At 51.4% G+C, this 19,033-nt stretch overlaps 1 protein-coding gene across 1 annotated transcript in view; it reads left to right on the top strand.

Moving 5' to 3' along the window:
- Nucleotides 1–19,033, top strand: part of LOC125930535 (mucin-16-like) — a 75,866-nt gene that overhangs the window by 32,420 nt on the left and 24,413 nt on the right. The window contains 21 exon segments of the mRNA XM_049642364.1: nucleotides 1,919–2,091; nucleotides 2,709–2,744; nucleotides 2,947–3,012; nucleotides 5,815–5,936; nucleotides 6,293–6,360; nucleotides 8,232–8,404; nucleotides 8,738–8,773; nucleotides 9,003–9,065; nucleotides 10,571–10,695; nucleotides 10,909–10,976; nucleotides 13,072–13,244; nucleotides 13,374–13,409; nucleotides 13,872–13,996; nucleotides 14,429–14,496; nucleotides 15,086–15,258; nucleotides 15,374–15,409; nucleotides 15,915–15,950; nucleotides 17,495–17,619; nucleotides 17,714–17,781; nucleotides 18,238–18,410; nucleotides 18,697–18,732. Coding sequence (XP_049498321.1) covers nucleotides 1,919–2,091; nucleotides 2,709–2,744; nucleotides 2,947–3,012; nucleotides 5,815–5,936; nucleotides 6,293–6,360; nucleotides 8,232–8,404; nucleotides 8,738–8,773; nucleotides 9,003–9,065; nucleotides 10,571–10,695; nucleotides 10,909–10,976; nucleotides 13,072–13,244; nucleotides 13,374–13,409; nucleotides 13,872–13,996; nucleotides 14,429–14,496; nucleotides 15,086–15,258; nucleotides 15,374–15,409; nucleotides 15,915–15,950; nucleotides 17,495–17,619; nucleotides 17,714–17,781; nucleotides 18,238–18,410; nucleotides 18,697–18,732 — 1,979 coding nt within the window.

Raw genomic sequence — 19,033 nt, 5'->3', positions numbered from 1 at the left:
TGTGTCTGCAGTCAGCTGCTGTCTGGGATACCTTCGTTCTCCTCCACATTGTCTCATCCTCCAGAAGGCTAGCTTGGGCTCATTCACACACTCAGAGTTCCGAGAGCAGCAAGAAATGGCAAGCCCTATTGCACACCTGCCTTCCAAGCCATTGCTGGTATCACATTTGTGAACGTGCATTGGCCAGTTCCAGTTCTATGGCCAAGCCCAGATTCAAGAGATGGAATCTCTTTGCTTCTTTTTTTTTTTCTTAATGTTTATTTATTTTTGACAGAGACAGAGATAGAGTGTGATCAGGGAAGGGGCAGAGAGAGAGGGAGACACAGAATCTGAAGCAGCAGGCTCCAGGGTCTGAGCTGTCAGCACAGAGCCCAATGCGGGGCTTGAACTCCATGAGATCAAACCGCAAGATCATGACCTGAGCTGAAGTCAGACACTTAACTGACTGAGCCACCCAGGCACCCCGAAACAGACTCCACTTCTGACTGAAGGAAAGAATTTGTGGTCATTTGTGTGAGCATAGTGAGGATTAAAATGAGAGGTGCTTAGTTAGCAAAAGAACTAACATATAAAGAACACGCAGTAAATTATTGGTAACCTTGCCTAGACCTAGGTACTGAGAATAACTCTAGCATGTGGGAGCCCCCACATGTACACTTGGCTCACCTTACTCTTTGTGTGAGATCTCCCAATCACTGACCTTTTGTCTGAGGATGGAATGCCCTCAGCTCTAAAGACACCACTGTCCTCCAGCCACAATGCTATGTCTTCCCCTTTCCGCTGGCCTTGAGATTTCTCTGGCTCTCAGATACCACACAGCCTCATGCCCCTCTCCACCCAAGGCTGCCTGCTGACCTCACTGTTTCTTTGAAAAGGCTCAGTCTCTCTCACTGCAAGGTCCATTCACACCAAGAACTTTGGCCCTATTAATGCCTAATAAAAATGGCTGTCTTCTACTGAGCATTTACTAGTGCTAAGTGCTGTAGGGTCTGTCCTATTACCTCATTTGATGGGTGAAAAAAACAATGAGCTACAGACAGGTTGAGAGACTTACTCAGAGTCAGCCAGCAACTGAGCAGCAGAGCTGGGGTTTAAGCAATTTGACATTGCCTTTTCTTACCTTGTCTAAGTCCTCTCCATCATGCATCTGTTGTTAGCATCTGTTTCAAGAATAAAACCCAGTGATTCATCACTTACATACAACACCCAGTGCTCATCCCAACAAGCGCCCTCCTTAATGCCCATCACCCATTTAGCCTATCCCCCACCCACCTCCCTCCAGCAGCCCTCAGTTTGTTCTCTGTATTTAAGAGTCTCTGGAGGCGCCTGGGTGGCTCAGTCGGTTAAGCGGATGACTTCAGCTCAGGTCGTGATCTCACAGTCCGTGAGTTCAAGCCCCATGTGAGGCTCTGTGCTGATAGCTCAGAGCCTGGAGCCTGCTTCAGATTCTGTGTCTCCCTCTCTCTCTGCCCCTCCCCTGCTCATGCTCTGTCTCTCTGTGTCTCAAAAATAAATAAAAACATTTTTTTAAAAGTCTCTTATGGTTTGCCTCCCTCCCTGTTTTTATCTTATTTTTGCTCTCTTTCCCCTATGTTCATCTGTTTTGTTACTTAACTTCCACATATGAGTGAAATCATATGATATTTGTTTTTCTCTGACTGACTTGTTTCACTTAGAATAATATACTCTAGCTCCGTTTTAAAGCTCAGCACAAGGCATCAGTATTTGGAGATGCTGCATATCCTCTGTGCTCAAGGACCTTGGTTGTCCTAATCATTTCCAACCCTCCTCCAGCACCAAGGCTGTTCCAGGTTGTCCACCAGCCCTTCTGCTTTCTCTGTCCCCTCCTTCAGTAGGGCTTTCCCAGGCTCCTACCTGGAGTCCCCACCTCCCCTTTCCCGTGTCTTTCCCTGCCCAGGCCTGAGAAAAAGGGAACAGCCACTGGAGTTGATGCTGTCTGTACTCACCATCCTGACCCCATGGGCCCTAAGCTAGACAGAGAGAAGCTGTACTGGGAGCTGAGCCATCAGACCCATGGTGTCACCCAGCTGGGCTCCTTCACCCTGGATAAGAACAGCCTCTATGTCAATGGTGAGCAACCTTTTTTGTAACCACAAGTTGAAGCTAAGGATCTGCCCCCCACCGCCCACCCGCAAGGGATGTGAACTCTCCAGTTCATCATAGAACCCACCCTATGTGTTATTCTCCACCTGCGTGATATCCCTTAATGAGTCAAGGACCCCCATAGGCCCTCCAGTTTGCAAATCCTTTTTTTCTCTTTGCAGCCCTGCATTTCAGGGCTGTGATTTATATACTTGTCTGGGCCACAAAGTCTTTATCCAGGCTGATAAAAGAGGATATCTCTCTGGCTGAAGTCAATGGCTATTCAAAGATCTGGCCATCTCTGTTCCTGTCAATGTCTATCTCAAAATCCCCTCTGGAGCCTGAAAAGCACAGTTGACAACCCCATTTCTAGAAATGTTGGTGTATTTGTCTTCCCAAATACATTGCAAGCTCATGAAGACAGGGGACTGGGTCTCTGATTTCTCAGCCTTTTAGAAACAAGGTAAAGTTACCCCTGAATTACAATTGCTGAACTGCATAGACTTGAAGTCTTAGTTGGGGGTAGGGACTGGTGGGCTTTGGGCTATATCATGGACCTCCCTTTCCTGCTTGCATCCCAGTTCTGTCTCCTTTTCTCATTTCAGGTTACACCCACTGGACCTCAGCCCCCACACCCAGTGGTGAGTACCCACAGCCCTGATGACTACATGCTGTGGACCCCTGGTGGACAGCCACTGATCCCCTGCCCCAGGGCCTGGGGAAGAGAAGTGGCTAGGAGACCTGACGGTCTTACCCAGTTCCTCCTACATTCAGTGGCTCTAGCTGGACAGGAAAGATGCCCTACTCTGAGTCCCCTTCTTACTCCAGACTATTCATCCTTAGCTCCTGTGACCCCTGTGCACTTCCCAGGGACCTCGATGGTGCCAGCCCACTTCTCCAGCTCCACAGGTAGGTGACTTCTCTCTCCAGCTCCCTGTGAGGAGTCTCAAATCTATATCTGGAAGTTATCAAGAAAAACCCTGGAGCTACCATGGGCTCCCCTGCTCTGCTCTGACCTCCTCAAGAGCAGAGAACGTGTCCTCATCTGTCCAGCTGCATTGGCCTTAGACAATTGACCAGCCCTCTCAGTGCCTCAGTGCCCTCATCAGCCAAGTAAGAATAATCATGCCTCATAAGGTCGTTGTGAAGGTTGAATGAAAATGTGTGGAAGCACACAGCACAGGGACTACCAGAGAATTTAATACGATGGACATCACTGGGCACATGACCTGTGCCAGGCAGAGGGGAGAAGATGCTGAGCCAGGTGTGGTCCCTCCCCTCACCAAGTTGACAGTGTACTAAGACTGGAATTGAATGTGCAGTTACAATTGATAATAATTGTAAAAGATAACCATGGGGCCCCTGGGTGACTGTCAGTGAAGCATCCAACTCTTTTTTTTTTTTTTAAGTTTATTTATTTTGAGAGAGAGAGAGTGTGTGTGTGTGAATAAGCATGAGCCGGGGAGGGGCAGAGAGAGAGAATCCCAAGCAGTCTCTACGGTGTCAGCACAGAGCTCTTGGGCCACCTGGGTGGCTTAGTCAGTTGAGTGTCCAACTCTTGGTTTCAGCTCAGGTCATGATTTCACAATTCATGAGTTCAAGCCCCACGTTGGGCTCTGTGCCGCCAGTGCAGAGCCTGCTTGGGATACTCTCTCTCCCTCTCTCTCTCTGCCCCTCCCCTGCTCACGCTCACTCTCTCTCTGTCTCAAAATAAATAAATAAACATGAAAAAAATTTAAGATAACCATGTTATTCAGCACATAAACATGCCACACTCTGTACTTCTGCTTCTTAGTTTTATTTTTCATTTTTTTGATAGGAAAAATATTTTCATTTATTTATTTATTTTAATATAATTTATCGACAAATTGGTTTCCATACGACACCCAGTACTCATCCCAACAGGTGCCCTCCTCAATGCCCATCACCCACTTTCCCCTCTCCCCCACCCCTCATCAACCCTCAGTTTGTTCTCAGTATCCAAGTGTCTCTTACAGTTTGCCTCCCTCCCTCTCTGTAACTATGTTTTTTCCCCCTTCCCCTCCCCCATGGTCTTCTGTTAAGTTTCTCAAGATCCACATATGAGTGAAAACATATGGTATCTGTCTTTCTCTGACTGACTTGTTTCACTTAGCATAATATCTTCCAGTTCCATATTCACGGAAAATTGCAAAATATAGTAGAGTTCCCTGTATGCTTCATTCAATTTCTCCTCAGTGGTTACACCTTCTGTAACTACAGTATAATATCAAAACCAAGAAATTAATTATGAAAATCTATAGACCTCATATTTTACTAGTTTTACATGGATTTCTGTGTGTGTGTGTGTGTGTGTGTGTGTGTGTGTGTGTGTGTGGTTTTATGCCATTCTATTACATAGGCAGATTTTCATAAGCACTGCTACAATCAAGGCTCAAAACAGTTCTATCACTGCAAAGGTATTTTACAGGCATACCCACCCAGCATCACTCTGGCAACCACTAATCTGTTTCTCATCTCTTTAATGTTATTATTTTGGGAACGTATTAATAGCATAATACAGCATGCAATCATTGGGGATTGGCTTTTTTTTTAATATTTTAAAATTTTGTTTATTTTTGAGAGAGAAAGAGACAGAGCATGAGCGGGGAAGGGGCAGAGAGAGAGAGAGGGAGACACAGAATCCAAAGCAGGCTCCAGGCTTTCAGCCGTCACCACAGAGCCCAACACAGGGCTTGAACCCACAAACTATGAGATCATGACCTGAGCTGAATGAGGCACCCAGGTGCCCCTCAATGACATTGAGTTTTAATGACAACAGAACAGGGGTGTCTGGGTGCCTCAGTCAGTTAAGCGCCCAACTTCAGCTCAGGTCATGATCTCACGGTTGGTGGGTTCGAGCCCCGCATCGGGCTCTGTGCTGACAGCTCATAGCCTCGAGCCTGCTTCAGATTCTGTGTCTCCCTCTCTCTCTGCCCCTCCCCTGCTCATTCTGTCTCTCTCTCTATCTCTCTCTGAAAAATAAATAAACATTAAAAAAATTGTTTTTAAAGACAACCGAAAGAAGCTGGTTTTGCCTTCTTGCTTTAAATATACTTTTGAATGAGGATATACTTGAGAGGACTTATTCATAAAATGTCTTATTAAATGAGTTAATTGGGGGAAAAATTGTTAGCTGACAAATTGTTCCTCAGGCAAATTTTCAAACGTGGCATTGAAGGCTGAACCTACCTGGGAGGGTCTTCAAAGGTGCCCTGGTAGGAGAAAGAAGCTGGCTGGAGCCAAGACAGTCTTAGGGTCCTTAGTTCTTGGTTCATCACCTGGTCTCATGTTCGTCCAACCCAGCCTAGGGGTTTTGAGGGATTTGGGCGTTGAGCAAAGAAAAAGATATGACCAGTAGATGGCAGTAGCGCACACAAACGTGAATGGGCAGCACGGGTTTGCCTGCTGGGGAGGAACCTCCGAGGGGACATCTTTAAGAGGTTAGGGCATGAGGATCCAAATAGAACATACCACTGCCTCCGCTCCCCACCCCCACTCCATCCCCAGCCTCAGATGAACAGAGAACGATACCCAAAAAACATCCCAGGTGAGGGTAGTCTCTCCCTGGCATCTCCAAGATGATAGAGTCCTCTGAGCAGGGTAGGGTCGTGTGTCCCAGTGGCCCATTGCCTTACAGCTGGTCCAGACCCGACTCAGTGCATAGCCTCTTCTCCTCCTTCCCCACTGCAGCTGCTGGTCCTGCCCCAGTGCCCTTCACCCTGAACTTTACCATCATCAACCTGCACTACACGAAGGACATGCAGCCGAGCTCGGCAAAGTTTAACTCCACAGAGTCAGCTCTACAACGCCTGGTGAGAACCCCCTGAAACCCATCCCTCTCTTCCAACGTCCTCCCCACCCTCTTTGAGTCTCCTTCCTATACTTCTGGAGGATACGGACGGCTGGAGGGGAAGAAAGTTTCTAGGTTCAAAACTTGGATCTGCCATGGAGAAGTGATGTGCCTTCGGAGTAGTGATCTTACCTTCTGGTACCATTTCTTCCTCTGTAAAACTAAGATCATAAAAGCATTGATCCCAAAGGGTTCTTCTGAGAATTAAGTGTTGTATCGAGATGACTGGGGAGCTGCTGTTTTATTTTTGAATATGGTGTTTTAAAATGACGGTTGCTTTTACGTCTATTTTTCATTCACCTTCTTCCTCCTTCCCAGCTCAAGCCCTTGTTTGCCAACAGCAGCATTGGTCCACTCTACATTGGCTGCAGAGTGACCACACTAAGGTGAGACCTCTTCTTTTTTTTTTTTTTAATTTTTAAAAACATTGTTTTAATGTTTATTTATTTTTGAGAGGGACAGGGACAGAATGCGAGTGGGTTAGGGGCAGAGAGAGGGAGACACAGTATCTGAAGCAGGCTCCAGGCTCCGAGCTGTCAGCACAGAGCCCCATATGGAGCTCGAACCCACGAACTGTGAGATCATGACCTGAGCCAAAGTCAGACTGAGCCACCGAGGCGCCCCTGAAAACACTTCTTTGTCTTGCCTTAGGAGGCATAGTAAGGGATGGGCTGGTTGGGCTGGCCAGGACCTGGCCTGGGGAGGGAAGTAGGTGCCGAGGGCACAAAATGTAAGGAGGTGCTCCCCCTCAGGTGCTCACCCTGTGTCTGCAAGGCCCCTGAGAGCAAGCACTCCCTTAAATGTTGCATCCATGCACCTTGCGTGTCTCACACAGTTCCCAGCTCTGGTGCCAGCTCTCTCTAGGTCATCTTAACTCCAATCCAATCATCAAACTTGCAAGGTCCGAACAGGTCACACTCAGACAAGAAATGGCATGCCAGCACAGCAAGCATCGGACGTTTCTTTTTTCTAAGAACATTCTTGGAAGTCCAAGGACTATTCTTTTGGAATCCAGGTGACGGTTAATGTGCAAAGAAACATAACATCAGTGGATAGGAGATGGGGCCACTCTGGCTTACATGTTCCATGTCCCAAAAGGTAACCAGTATCTCTTGTAACAGTCCTGACACGTTAAGAGGTTTACCACGCCTAAGGAAGCCCAAAGCGATAGCTTCCGTCACGTATTGTTGTCCATTTTCGGCCCTCCCAGAAAAGATGCAGGCCGTCAACAAGGGGTCATTGTCACCATAAGCAGCATCACCGGTAAACATGAGTGACATTGCACCTTTAACAAGTTTCTAGGAGACCAGAGCTAGAAGCAGCTTGGCTCCAGGTCACTTCCATCCTGTTGAGGTGCAAGGGACACTCTGTCCGTCCCCAGTAATCTGGCAGTGCTACCTGCCCTTCAGGGTTAATTTTTCCTGCTTCCTTTGCTAGGGAGCTGGGAATACAAGAGGCAGGTGGACGGTGGGTAGGGGGTCTTTGCTAGGCAGCATCTCATGCTCAGGTGCTCAGGCCCAAAACTTGGGTTAGATCAACTGCTCAGAGCAGAATCCAGTGCTCAGAGCTGCTATCCAGTGCTAGGGACTGTAAATGCTTGGTTCTGTGACTATTTGTTAAACAATTAAACAGTTAATTAAAGAGTTATCTGGCGCCAAAGCTAGATATTAGTATCATTTCCAAACCCCATGACATTCTGAAATGATATTTTTAAATGTTTTTATTTATTTTTGAGAGGGAGAGAGAGAGAGAGAGAGAGAGAGAGAGAGCGCGAGCCCAAGTGGGGGAGGGGCAGAGAGAGAGGGAGACCCAGAATTTGAAGCAGGCTCCAGGCTCCAAGCTGTGAGCACAGAGCCCGATGCGGGACTTGAACTCACGAACCATGAGATCATGACCTGAGCGGAAGTTGAGTGCTTAACCAGCTGAGCCGCCCAGGTACCCCCCAAACACCATGACATTCTAACAAAAGGGTTAGAGCATTATCCACACTGCAAAGATGGGAGAACCGAGTTAGACACACTTATGTGGATTATTCAACAAGTGACGGAGCCAAGGTTTGAACCGATGGTCATCTGACTCTAAAACACCCACTCTGGTCCTTTGTTGTGTAAAGATGCCCCTTCTCTTACGATCAGCTCCTGTCTGGACAACAAAAAACAGGGAAGCAGGCATTCACATACAGGCGGGCTGATAGAATGATGTCCTGCCTGGGATGCCTCTCTGTCCCATACCCATGCCCAGGTCCTTCTCTCCCCAGGCCTGAAAGGGGTGGAACAGCCACTGGAGTTGACGCTGTCTGCACCTACCGACCTGGCCCTTCGGGTCTCCAGCTGGACAGGGAGCGCCTCTACTGGGAACTGAGCCGCCAGACCCATGGTGTCACCCAGCTCGGTTCCTACATCCTGGACAGGGACCGTCTCTATGTCAACGGTGAGCATCTGGTGGTGACAGGGGTCTCCTCCTGTACCCCAGATGGATTATTCTGTTGGTGCCCTGAGCTCTGGACAGAGGATACATCCCTGTCTGCCTCTAGACGCTTCTGTCCTCATTCTTCTTTTCCTTGTGAGATCCTCCTTCCCCACCAAGGGCTACATCATACACAGGGAGGTGGAGAGTCAGAGAAAGGTTATAGGAGGCACTACCCACTGTCTGGAAGGGACAAGACCTCCTGATGGAATCTGTCCTTCCAGCAGTGGCCCAGCCCCTTCATCCTTTGCTTAAACTTTTCAAACATCCCACCTCTCTCTTGTCCACTCTCTGCAGGTTACACCAGATCACCACTGACCCCCATCCCCAGTGGTAAGTGCTCAAACCCTACATGGCTCTATGCCCCCACACCTTGTGGGAACAGCTGCTCCCTCTACCCTAGCCAGGGCCTCATGGAGGAAGGAAGCCTTGAGGGGCCTGGTCACCCCCATACCCCTACCTCTACCTTCTGTAACTCGGGCTGGGTATCAAGGGCCCCTGTCTTCGGCATCTCCAGGGTTATAAGGCTGCATCTTTCTTATTTATGCTGTTTGCTTCTCAGTTCCTGTGATTTCTACACCCTCAGGAACCTCAGTAGCTCCAATCTCCTTCTCCAGCTCTACAGGTAAGAGCCTTTTCTCCATGTCTCCTTCCTTCCCACCCACGTGCCTCTGTGCTTAGCAATGAGAAGGGCAAAAGGTATGTGCAGGCAGGTCACAACAAGGGGACAGTGTGGGGAGGATGATTTTTGGGGACCATGCCTTTGTAACAGACCAGTCCAACTCCATCCCTAGGTTTGGAGAGCTCTGTAACTCTGGGTTTTCAATCCCAGGCTAAAGCAGTGACTCCTTTTAATCCACTCTGCTTTCTGTGAAGGTGTTGTATCAGCTAGGTTTTACTGCATAACAAATGACCCTCAAATTTACTGGATTAAAACAATCACATACTGCTCTGCTCTCTAGTATATAGGTCAGCTGGACAGTTCCTTGGGTCTGAACCAGGCTCCCTTATGTGTCTGTAGTCACCTGCCCGTAAGCTAGGTGACTCTGCTTCTGGAAGATAACTGACGGATGGCTGGGGTGCCTCAGTTCCCTTCATGTGGACTCTCATCATCCCATAGACTAGCTGTGGCTTCCTCATATGGTGATCACAGACTTCCTAGAAGCAAGAGAGGCCATCCCATTGGCCACAGCAAGTCACGGCCAAAAGTCAAGAAATAGGCTCTTGGCAGAAGGGGCTGCCACACCACACTGCAAGGGTGTAGAATCTGTGGTCACTTTTACAATCTACCTCAGGTGACCTGTCAGGGACCAACCTGTGACCGTGTTGGCCTTAGGGGACCCATGGGGGGTCGGTTAGTGAGATTAGATGCAGTGGTACATTCTGGAACAACTCTCAAAGCTTTACCTCCTGCTAGAGTAGAATGGAAATAGTCATGGGCAAATCCAGGACTAATTCCCAAAGGGCAGAGACAAAAGCGGAGAAAGCAGATGTAAGTAGCAACAGCAACAATGTCTACAAAGCAGTGACAGCACCATTCACAGCTTGTTTGTCACATCATGCAGACTCTGCTTTACGTGTATGATCTTCGACCCCAGCGGATGGACACTGCTCTTTCTCTGTTTGAGAGAGGCATAGACTGGTTCTTGCGGGGCTGAGTGTTTTTCTGAGGTCACACAGCCAGCAGATGGGCAGGACTCCTATTTAAGTCATTCAAGCTCTAGAATTTGGGCTTCTGTCCTAAAATAGCTGTGTGGCTTTGGGGAAGTGACAACTTCTCTGAAACTTATTTTCATCCTCTGTCAACTGGGACTAAGTAAAAGGATTCACTTCCAGGGTTTGTTTGAGGACTACACGAGATACTGGATAGAAAGTTCTGAGCATAGAGGAAGCTCTTACCAAACATCAGCTCTCATGATTGCTGTTATTTTTGTTGTGATTATTAACATCATTACTATTAGTAGAATAACAAAATAAAGTCTCCCATTTGGGGAGGAGATATTCTGAGCTCTTGAACTAGATGTGAATATACTGGGCACCAGGGATGTGGATCCAGACTCTACCCCACCATCCCTAAATCCAGCTTAGACAGTGGCTCAGGGCATGACTTTTCTCCCAACCTCACTGCAGTCTCCGGCCCTGACCTGGTTCCATTCACCCTCAACTTCACCATCACCAACCTGCGCTACACAGAGAACATGCAGCTTATGGGTTCAGCCAAGTTCAACGAAATAGAGAAGGTCTTGCAGAGCCTGGTGAGAGCCCCGCCCACCTCATTCCTGTACCACTTGCTGATGCCCGCCTACCCACTGACCCCAGCCCCACCTACCTCTCCCATGTCCCGCCTACCTCCCCCATGCCCCACCCACCTCTCCCTGTCCCCCAACAGCTGCCATCCCCACCCAACTTGCCCCAGCCCTGCCCTTGTCAAGCTCAGACCTTCCGCTCACCTCCCTCTCCTTCAACAGCTCAGACCCTTATTCAAGAACACCAGTGTCGGCCCCCTCTACTCTGGCTGCAGACTGACCTCGCTCAGGTGGGACCCCCAGAGAAGATGGCCCAGTGAGGCACAGTGGAGATTCTTACCATGGTCCTCCAGGGCTCACTCCTCACTTTGGCCTCAGCCCTTTCCAGCTCCCAGCCTGGGATAACCACTGTCTCTTGGGCTCGTGGCCCCCAGGCCCTGCTCCAGACCTTCCCATCCTCCTGAGTCTCAAATCTCCCATGCAATATTTAATGGGAACAAAATGACAGATCATAGCAGCTGGAAAGTTGCTGGAACTGAATTTCTTCATAAAGGACCCATCCCTGATCCTTCACAAAGGCTATGATCCCCAGTCTACCATGTCCACACTACATGCAAATATTTCTGAAGGCTGACACACAGCAAATACTTAGTCAGACATTGGAGTTCTTGGTGTATGGTCACTACTGACATTCTGGGCCAGAGAGTCCTTGTCATGGCTGGCTGTCCTCTGCACTGTAGGCTAGTTAGCAGCATCTTGACTACTCGATAGATGCCTGTAGTATCCCCACCCCAAAGTAGTGACGACCAAATCTGTCACCAGGCATTGTCAAATGGCTCCTGATCCAGAGCACCCCAGGTTAGAGTCACTAGGCGAGATGCTTCCTGTCCATCATCTCCCTGGACTCTCTTAATGTCACTACTATTACCCCTATGTTATAGATGGGAAATCATCAAGGCACAAAAAAGCTAAGGAGCCTTCTCAGAGCCAGTGGCTGTCAAGTGGTGGGGCCAGGACTCAAGCCCAGCCTCCTCAGAGTCCATACCTGTTCCCACTAAGCTTCTTTGCTTCTTTTCTTTGGGAAGAACCATGGCTTCCCTTCCCTTCCCCATAATCCCAGCCTTCAATTCCCTGCTCCCTTCCAGTGCAGACATGTGCAACTCAGCCCCCCTTCATTGAGTGATGGGGCTTCTGAACATGAGGGGGCCCTCTCCATTCCGAGGTCCCCTGGAGGGTTCAGCCTTGGTGGGCATCTCCCCAGGGTATCTCCATGGCTCCAAAAATAGAATTTGAGAAAGGATTCCCTCCCTGCGGTGCTAAGATAGAGCAGGATGGAATGAGGCCCTCTTTCTTGGGGTCTAGCCCAGGGTACTGATGCACCCACAGCAGAAGTGCCCTCCTACCACTGCCCTGGCGTTCTACAAATTTTCTTTGCATTCACAAGCATTGCTTGAGCACCTACTGTGTCCAAGCTCCATGCTGAGCTCTGAAATCTCCATGGAGGCCAAAGCATTGACTCTGCCATCAAAAAGAGGGTACCACGTTAATTATATGCAAACACATGCAAACATATGCGCACAAATTAATTATATGTAATTATTATATGTGAATTATGTGATTAATGATATAAAAACACATAACTTAATGGTGAATAAAACAATAGTGGCAGATACTCCCCTAGCACTTAGGGATGTACCAGATACCGTTGTAAGCCTTATACTTAACAACAACAGACTTAATCCTCACGAGACATACCTGGGTACCATGATTACACCCATTTTATAGATGAGAAACTGAGGCCGGGAGAGACTGTTGCAGTGCCGAGAGATGGGAAGTGTAGTGGGTCCAGGAGGAACTGAAGTGGCAGCTCATACCTGGAGAGGAGGACTCGGTGGCCAGGAGACATGGCTCCGGGCCAGGAGGAGTGGTTCAGGGAGAGGGAGCCACAGCTGAGAACCTAAGGTAGCCAGCATGCAGAGCAGACATTCTCACCCACAAGGGGGGAGGCGCGGGGTGGCCATGAATGCCGTGATGTGCATGTTGGGACAGCACAGTGGGGCTTCATCCACAGGCAGTAGGGAGCCGGAAGGATTTCAGCAGATTCCCAACAAAGGCAGATTCCCATTTTAAGTGAGACTCGGCAGTGTGACGATGGTGCATCATAAAACACAGAGGGGCCCGGTCTCAGGAGGCGGCCCCGAAAGGAACCATTTTCAGCATGTGGAGCAAATTCCCTCAGTGGTGGATGACGAGCATCTCGGGGCCTGTCGACAGGAACCGCACCGCTTCCTGGCTTTCCCCATGGTGCCCCCATAATGGTAGCCCTCAGGGACCCTCTGCAGATGGATCTTAACCTTCTGCCCTGCTGTGTCCTGCCCTCCCCAGGCCCAAGAAGGCTGGAGCAGCCACCAGGGTGAACACAATCTGCTCCTACCGCCCCGACCCTGCGGGCCGCGGGCTGGATAGAGAGAAGCTGTACTGGGAGCTGAGCCGGCTGACCCGTGGTATCACCTGGCTGGGCCCCTACACCCTGGAGCAGGACAGTCTCTGTGTCAGTGGTGAGTAGCGGCCACCTGCCCTTGGCTGAGCTGTCAACCTCACGTTTCCCGCCCCCCCCCCAACCCCCAGGGCTTCTTTAGTCCTGCTTCACCTCAACACCTCCCCTCTCTCTCGCCCTCTGTCCGCAGGCTACACCCACCAGACACCAGTAACCGCCCCCAGCGGTGAGTACTCAGGGGTCTTCAGGAGCTCTCCCCACCCCCCCCCCACCACCACCAGGGAAGGAGGCTGCTGCGGGCACCTCCAGCTGTCAGGGAGGGAAGAGATCAGGGACACAGGCTGGGAAGTCATTGCAGTAAGACTCAGCTGTGCGTCACCTCTGTGCTGTTTGCTGGACACAGAGAAATGGCCACCACGTGGGGGTGGTCGGGCGGACGGAAGGAAGTACCTGAACGTGGGCTCGAGTAAATAAGAATGTCAGGTGGTAAACTGTCTCCTGCAAATCGCGCCCACCTTCGCCTGCATCATGTGATGGTCTCGTGTCCACACCGGTGGTTCTGAGATTAGGTCCCCAAGGACCCTCAGCCCTTGCTACAGTCCCCAGTGAGACGGCTGCTATTCCCAGGCCCTCGCGTATCCATCCCGGGCCTGACATCCTGGCCTCTCCTCTCCCTCCCCTGCTGCAGCCACGGGACATCCCCTTGTGCCTTTCACCCTCAACTTCACTATCACCAACGTACACTACGCTGAGGACATGCAGCCTCCTGGATCCTTGAAATTTAACACCACGGAGAGGTCCCTGCAGCGCCAGGTGAGAGCCGCGCCCACCTCACCCTGCCAGCCCCGCCCACCTAGTCTCCATCCTGCATTCTGGTGCCAGCCCCGCCCACTCCTGCCCCATCCTCCGGGAGCTAGCCCCTCCCACCTCATTCTTGCCCCGCCCACCGATACCCATCCTGCCCCTGCATCACAGATCATCTATGTTTTTTAAATTTTTTTTTACATTTATCTATTTTTGAGAGACAGAGAGACAGAGCACAAGTGGGGGAGGGGCAGAGAGAGAAGGAGACACAAAATTCGAAGAAGGCTCCAGGCTCTGAGCTGTCAGCACAGAGCCCGACGCGGGGCTGGAACTCACGGGAGCCGTGAGATCATGACCTGAGCCGAAGTAGGACGCTCAACTGACTGAGCCACCCAGGTGCCCCACAGGTCATCTATTAAGTTTCCTTGCCCTCACCCACAGCTCGGACCCTTGTTCCAGAACACCAGTGTGGGCCCCCTGTACTCAGGCTGCAGACTGACCTTGCTCAGGTGAGACCTTACAGTCCCTGGCCAGGGCTGCCTTAAGCGCTTTCAGACCCTAGGAGTTCCCTCTGCTTCCTTCCTTCCCTCTCTGCCCTCAGCAGAGGTGGAATTCAGGAGGCACTGGCTCCAGGATCAAGGCCTCTTCTGATTGTAACCGCCTCCCTCCCCCCCCCACCAAACTGTTCCCAGATTCTGCAGAGCCCCTCAGTAGGATGGGGACCCTAGTCTGGTCATCCTTCTGAATTTCCTCCTGCCTCGATTTGACCAAAGAGGGTACTTCCTTGAGGTTTTCAGTTCTATCCCCAGGATTCCTCTCAAGACAAGCATGCCTTTTCCACTTGCTCTAATCCCCAATTCCAGCTCTCCGCCTGTCTCAAGTAGAAGCCCTCCCGTCCCCATGCCGTGAGGCTGCAGGTTTCAGACTTGCGATTTAATAAAAATCCTCCCACCCATTGACAGTATGCATGGTCCCAGGCTGGCCAGAGGTGGGTCCCAGCCTCCTCGCTTCCCCTGGCTCCTTCCTGTCCCGCCCCAGGGGTCCCAGGAGCCCTGCCTGGGGACTGCATCAATTGTTACCTCTACCTGCCCTCCCCAGGCCCGAGAAGGATGGGGCAGCCACTGGAGTGGATGCCGTCTGCACCCACCGCCCTGACCCTACGGGCCCTGGGCTGGACAGAGAGAGGCTGTACCAGGAGCTGAGCCAGCTGACCCGTGGTGTCACCAGGCTGGGTCCCTACACCCTGGATCCCAACAGTCTCTACATCAATGGTGAGGGGCTGCCACCCATGTCTGCACTTCTCCAGGCCCCACATCCTCCTCTCCATCCATTCCTCCCTTTCCCTCACTCCTCCCCCCCTCACCCTTTCTCCCTCCACCTGTGCAGGTTTCACCCACCAGACGCGGGCCACCACCCCCAGCAGTGAGTATTCAGAGGCTTCAGAAGTCCCTGCAACCACGTGAGGCCCTGCCCTTAGAACAGAAAAGGCCAGGAGCCCACCGCCTGCCCTCCACACCCCTGCTCCACCCCAGCCTCGGGTGAATGGGGATCCATGCCCATTAAAGCCCCAGACATAGGCCCCCGGTCCCTGGCATCTGCAGGATGACGAGGTCCCCACCCCAAGCACCTGTCTCCTCCCAGTTTCCGGGATGACAGACTCTCCATCCGTGGTGCGGGCTGTGCCGGGCTGTGGGTCTCCTGCTCCCTGTGGGTTCTGCAGCAGCAGGCGCTACATGAGTTCAGACTTCCCCTGGGGCTCACATTTCCTGTGCTTTGGGCAAGGTTTTGGTCTCTCCGGAGATGTCTTCCCGATTGTCTTCCTTGTGAGGAATCATGGCTGGGATGGTCCTGCTGCCTCACAGCCAAGTTGCCCCTTCACGCAGGACCTCTCCGTTCCCCTCCTCCTCATCTTGCTTTCTCTTTACAGGTCACACCCAATCGGCTTCAGCCACCACCCCCAACAGTGAGTATTTCCGACCTCGACCTCCTGTGCCTGTGACCACCACCCTTCCCCTAAAGATGGGGGCTGCTCAGTCAGCCAGGCCTTCCCTCCTGTTCCTCCCCTTCTGGATGGGAAGTCCAGAGGACATGTATGGAAATGCGGGCCGAGCTGGAGGTGACAGGAACCGCCTTTCCCCCCAACACAACTGAGGACGATGCCCTGATGTCTCTCTGATGGGCAGAGAGACAAGGACACAATTTATCACAGGAGCCACCACTGTTACCACCATTCCCACACCGATGGAGCACACCTCTGATAGCATCCCTTGTGGTTTTCTCCCTCCGCTGCTGTCACCTCCGCATCCTTCTCTAGCTCCAACCCTCAGGCCCTCAAGTAGGAAGGTCCTACTGGTACCAAAATCATTTCTACGAAATCCTTCATTCAAGATCACTTCTTCTCTCGTTGCTTATTCAGCTTCCCCAAGGAAACTCATCCATTCTCATGGGTTTCAGGGAGCATCTAGCTTCTGTGGGTCCAGCTGCTCAGAATCCAAATCTCAAGTCTAGCCCACTCCATGATGCAGCTTCTGATGCTTGGTCCACCTACCCACCTCCTGGACATCACCGGGGCCCTTGGTCTCTGACTCTGAAGTCACAGTCTCCTCCCAAGCTTGCTCCCTTTCCTTATTACCGAAGGCAGGGACATGGGTGTCAACCTTGGCCCTCCCTGTCATTCACCTCCCACATCCATCCATCCATCACCAAATCATCTCTTCTCCCTTTGTAATATTTTGCAAGTCCTTTCTTGTATCTGTGTCACTCAGCGTTGATTCAGGCCATGGGCATTTTTTTTTGCCAGGCCTAATGCAGTAGCCTCTTCTCTGGCCTCCTACAGTCCTCTGCACAGCGGCTGCAGCGTCCCTCCCTCTGTCCACATAATTGCTGTCTTGTTGACGATCTTTGAATGACTCCACCTTATCTACATGTCCAAACCCCTGAGCTGCATAGTCACTGCCCCCCCTTTCTGGGCTCCCAGGACCCCTCCAGTCTCACATCTATACTTCCTCATGGCCACAATGAAAGCATTCAAGTCCCTTGAGTACAACTACCCTGTCCTCCTGCTGGGCTTGTGTCCAGAGGCTGATTCTTCCGCTTGAGTGCTCTTCCTCTTGCTCAGCTGACTCTTACTCATGCTCTTGGTCACATCTGAAGTGATGCTTCCTCCTGGAAGCTGTCCTCAGTCATTTGTTGGATACCCCTCTGGAAATGCACAGCCTCCGGGCTCCCCTGCAGCATGATGGTCTGGCCACTCTCCTGGCTTCAATATTAGCAGCCTATGCCCCACCTTAGACCCGCAGAGCCCAGCACAGAGCCTCACACACATGAGACACCTGGTACACGCTCACTGAACAAAATGAGTGAAGAATTCCATGTTCTCTCCTTCCGCCTCTGCAGTCCATGGCTGTAGTTAGGTCCTCTGCCAGTACTCTACCGTTAGAGCTCCAAGCAACCTTGGCCCTTACCGTGGTCCAAGCTGGACATTTTTCTCTTCCTCCCTCACTGCAGCCACTGGCCCCGCTCTGGTGTCCTTCACCCTGAACTTCACCATCACCAACCTGCACTACACTGAGGACATGGGGCACCCCAGTTCCTTGAAGTTCAACTCCACCAAGAGGATCCTCCAGCACCAGGTGAGAGCCGCTCGATGACCACCGTCAGCGCCACCAATGCCTGCCCGCCTAGCCCTTCAGCCCTTCTGCTCACCCTCCTCTCTCTCCCCACCAGCTCAAGCTCCTGCTCAGTAAGACCAGTGTCGGCTCCCTCTACGCTGGCTGCAGACTTGCCTCGCTCAGGTGAGACCCCCGGGTGGAGGGATGTGTTGGGTCCAGTGGATCCTCACGCGCTGGCCAGCAGGGCTCAGTTCCTGGGCATGCCTTTGGCACAGCTGGCCTCCAGCACCCATCACAACACTTTCGTGCCTTCTTCATGCCCCCGGAGTAGGAACGCTCAAGACCTAGAAGTGAGGCATCGTGCTTATACTTACAAAATCCAGACGATCATCTGTTTTAGATGAAAGCTTTCCTCTTGGAAGAACCACTAGATCTTGTCTGCCAATTCCAATTAAGGTGTTTTCTGTTCTTAGTTGTGAGGGGGTCATCTCCAACAAGAGACACTTAGGAGAGCCCCTCTGGCCTTCAGAGCCAGCCCTTTTATACCCTCTCTGCCTCCTGCCTTCTACCTTCTTGCTGTCCCCATCCAGAAGGACCCCTCCAACAGTATTCAACATCCCCATGTCCTTCTTTCCCCAGGCTTGAGAAGGGTGGGACAGCCACTGGAGTGGACATCGTCTGCACCGTCCACTCTGACCCTGCGGGCCCCGGGCTGGACAGAGAGCGGCTATACTGGGAGCTGAGCCGTGAGACCCATGGCATCACCCGGCTGGGGCCCTTCACCCTGGACAGGGACAGCCTCTGTGTCAACGGTGAGGGGCTGTGCTCCCACGAGGGTCTCTTTCCCAGCCAGAGTTTGTGTTTCTCTAAAGGAAGCTGTGGCCCATCTCCTTCTCCTCTGCTCTGGGTTCATTCCAATGATGGTACCATGGGCTCCAGCCACCTCCGATCCCACTATTTGGACACCTCCTCCCTAAGCATCCCTCTTCTGCCTCTCCCTCTCTGCTTTTCCCACAAAGGCCCCTAAATCCTACCTTTCCCTTACTCCTTTATGCTCACCCCAACTCCCACTCAGCTCCTCTGGCCTTCTCTCTGCAGGTTACACCTATGGAGCCACAGCCCCAACTACCACTGGTGAGTATTCCTTGCCCTGGCTTCCTGGGTCTCGTCCCCACTTTGGGATTGGGGAGCAGCTGTTGTCCTTTACCACCTGTCCTTGATGAGGAAAACAACTGGAAAGGACCCTCATTCATCCCTTCTCTCCCTGGGATCTGGTGGAGAGTCCCAGCCTAGGGCTAGAGCATCTTACACACAAGTCTGTCCCCCCACTATTCTGACCCCCACATGTTTTTCACTCAGATTCTCCTAAAGCTGCCCTGGTACTCACTCTTTCTTTCTTTCTTTCTTTCTTTCTTTCTTTCTTTCTTTCTTTCTT

This window comes from Panthera uncia, chromosome A2, assembly GCF_023721935.1.
Source record: "Panthera uncia isolate 11264 chromosome A2, Puncia_PCG_1.0, whole genome shotgun sequence".
NCBI lineage: Eukaryota > Metazoa > Chordata > Mammalia > Carnivora > Felidae > Panthera > Panthera uncia.
Note: the sequence above shows the minus strand (reverse complement) of the source record. Positions and strands in the feature narration are given on the sequence as shown.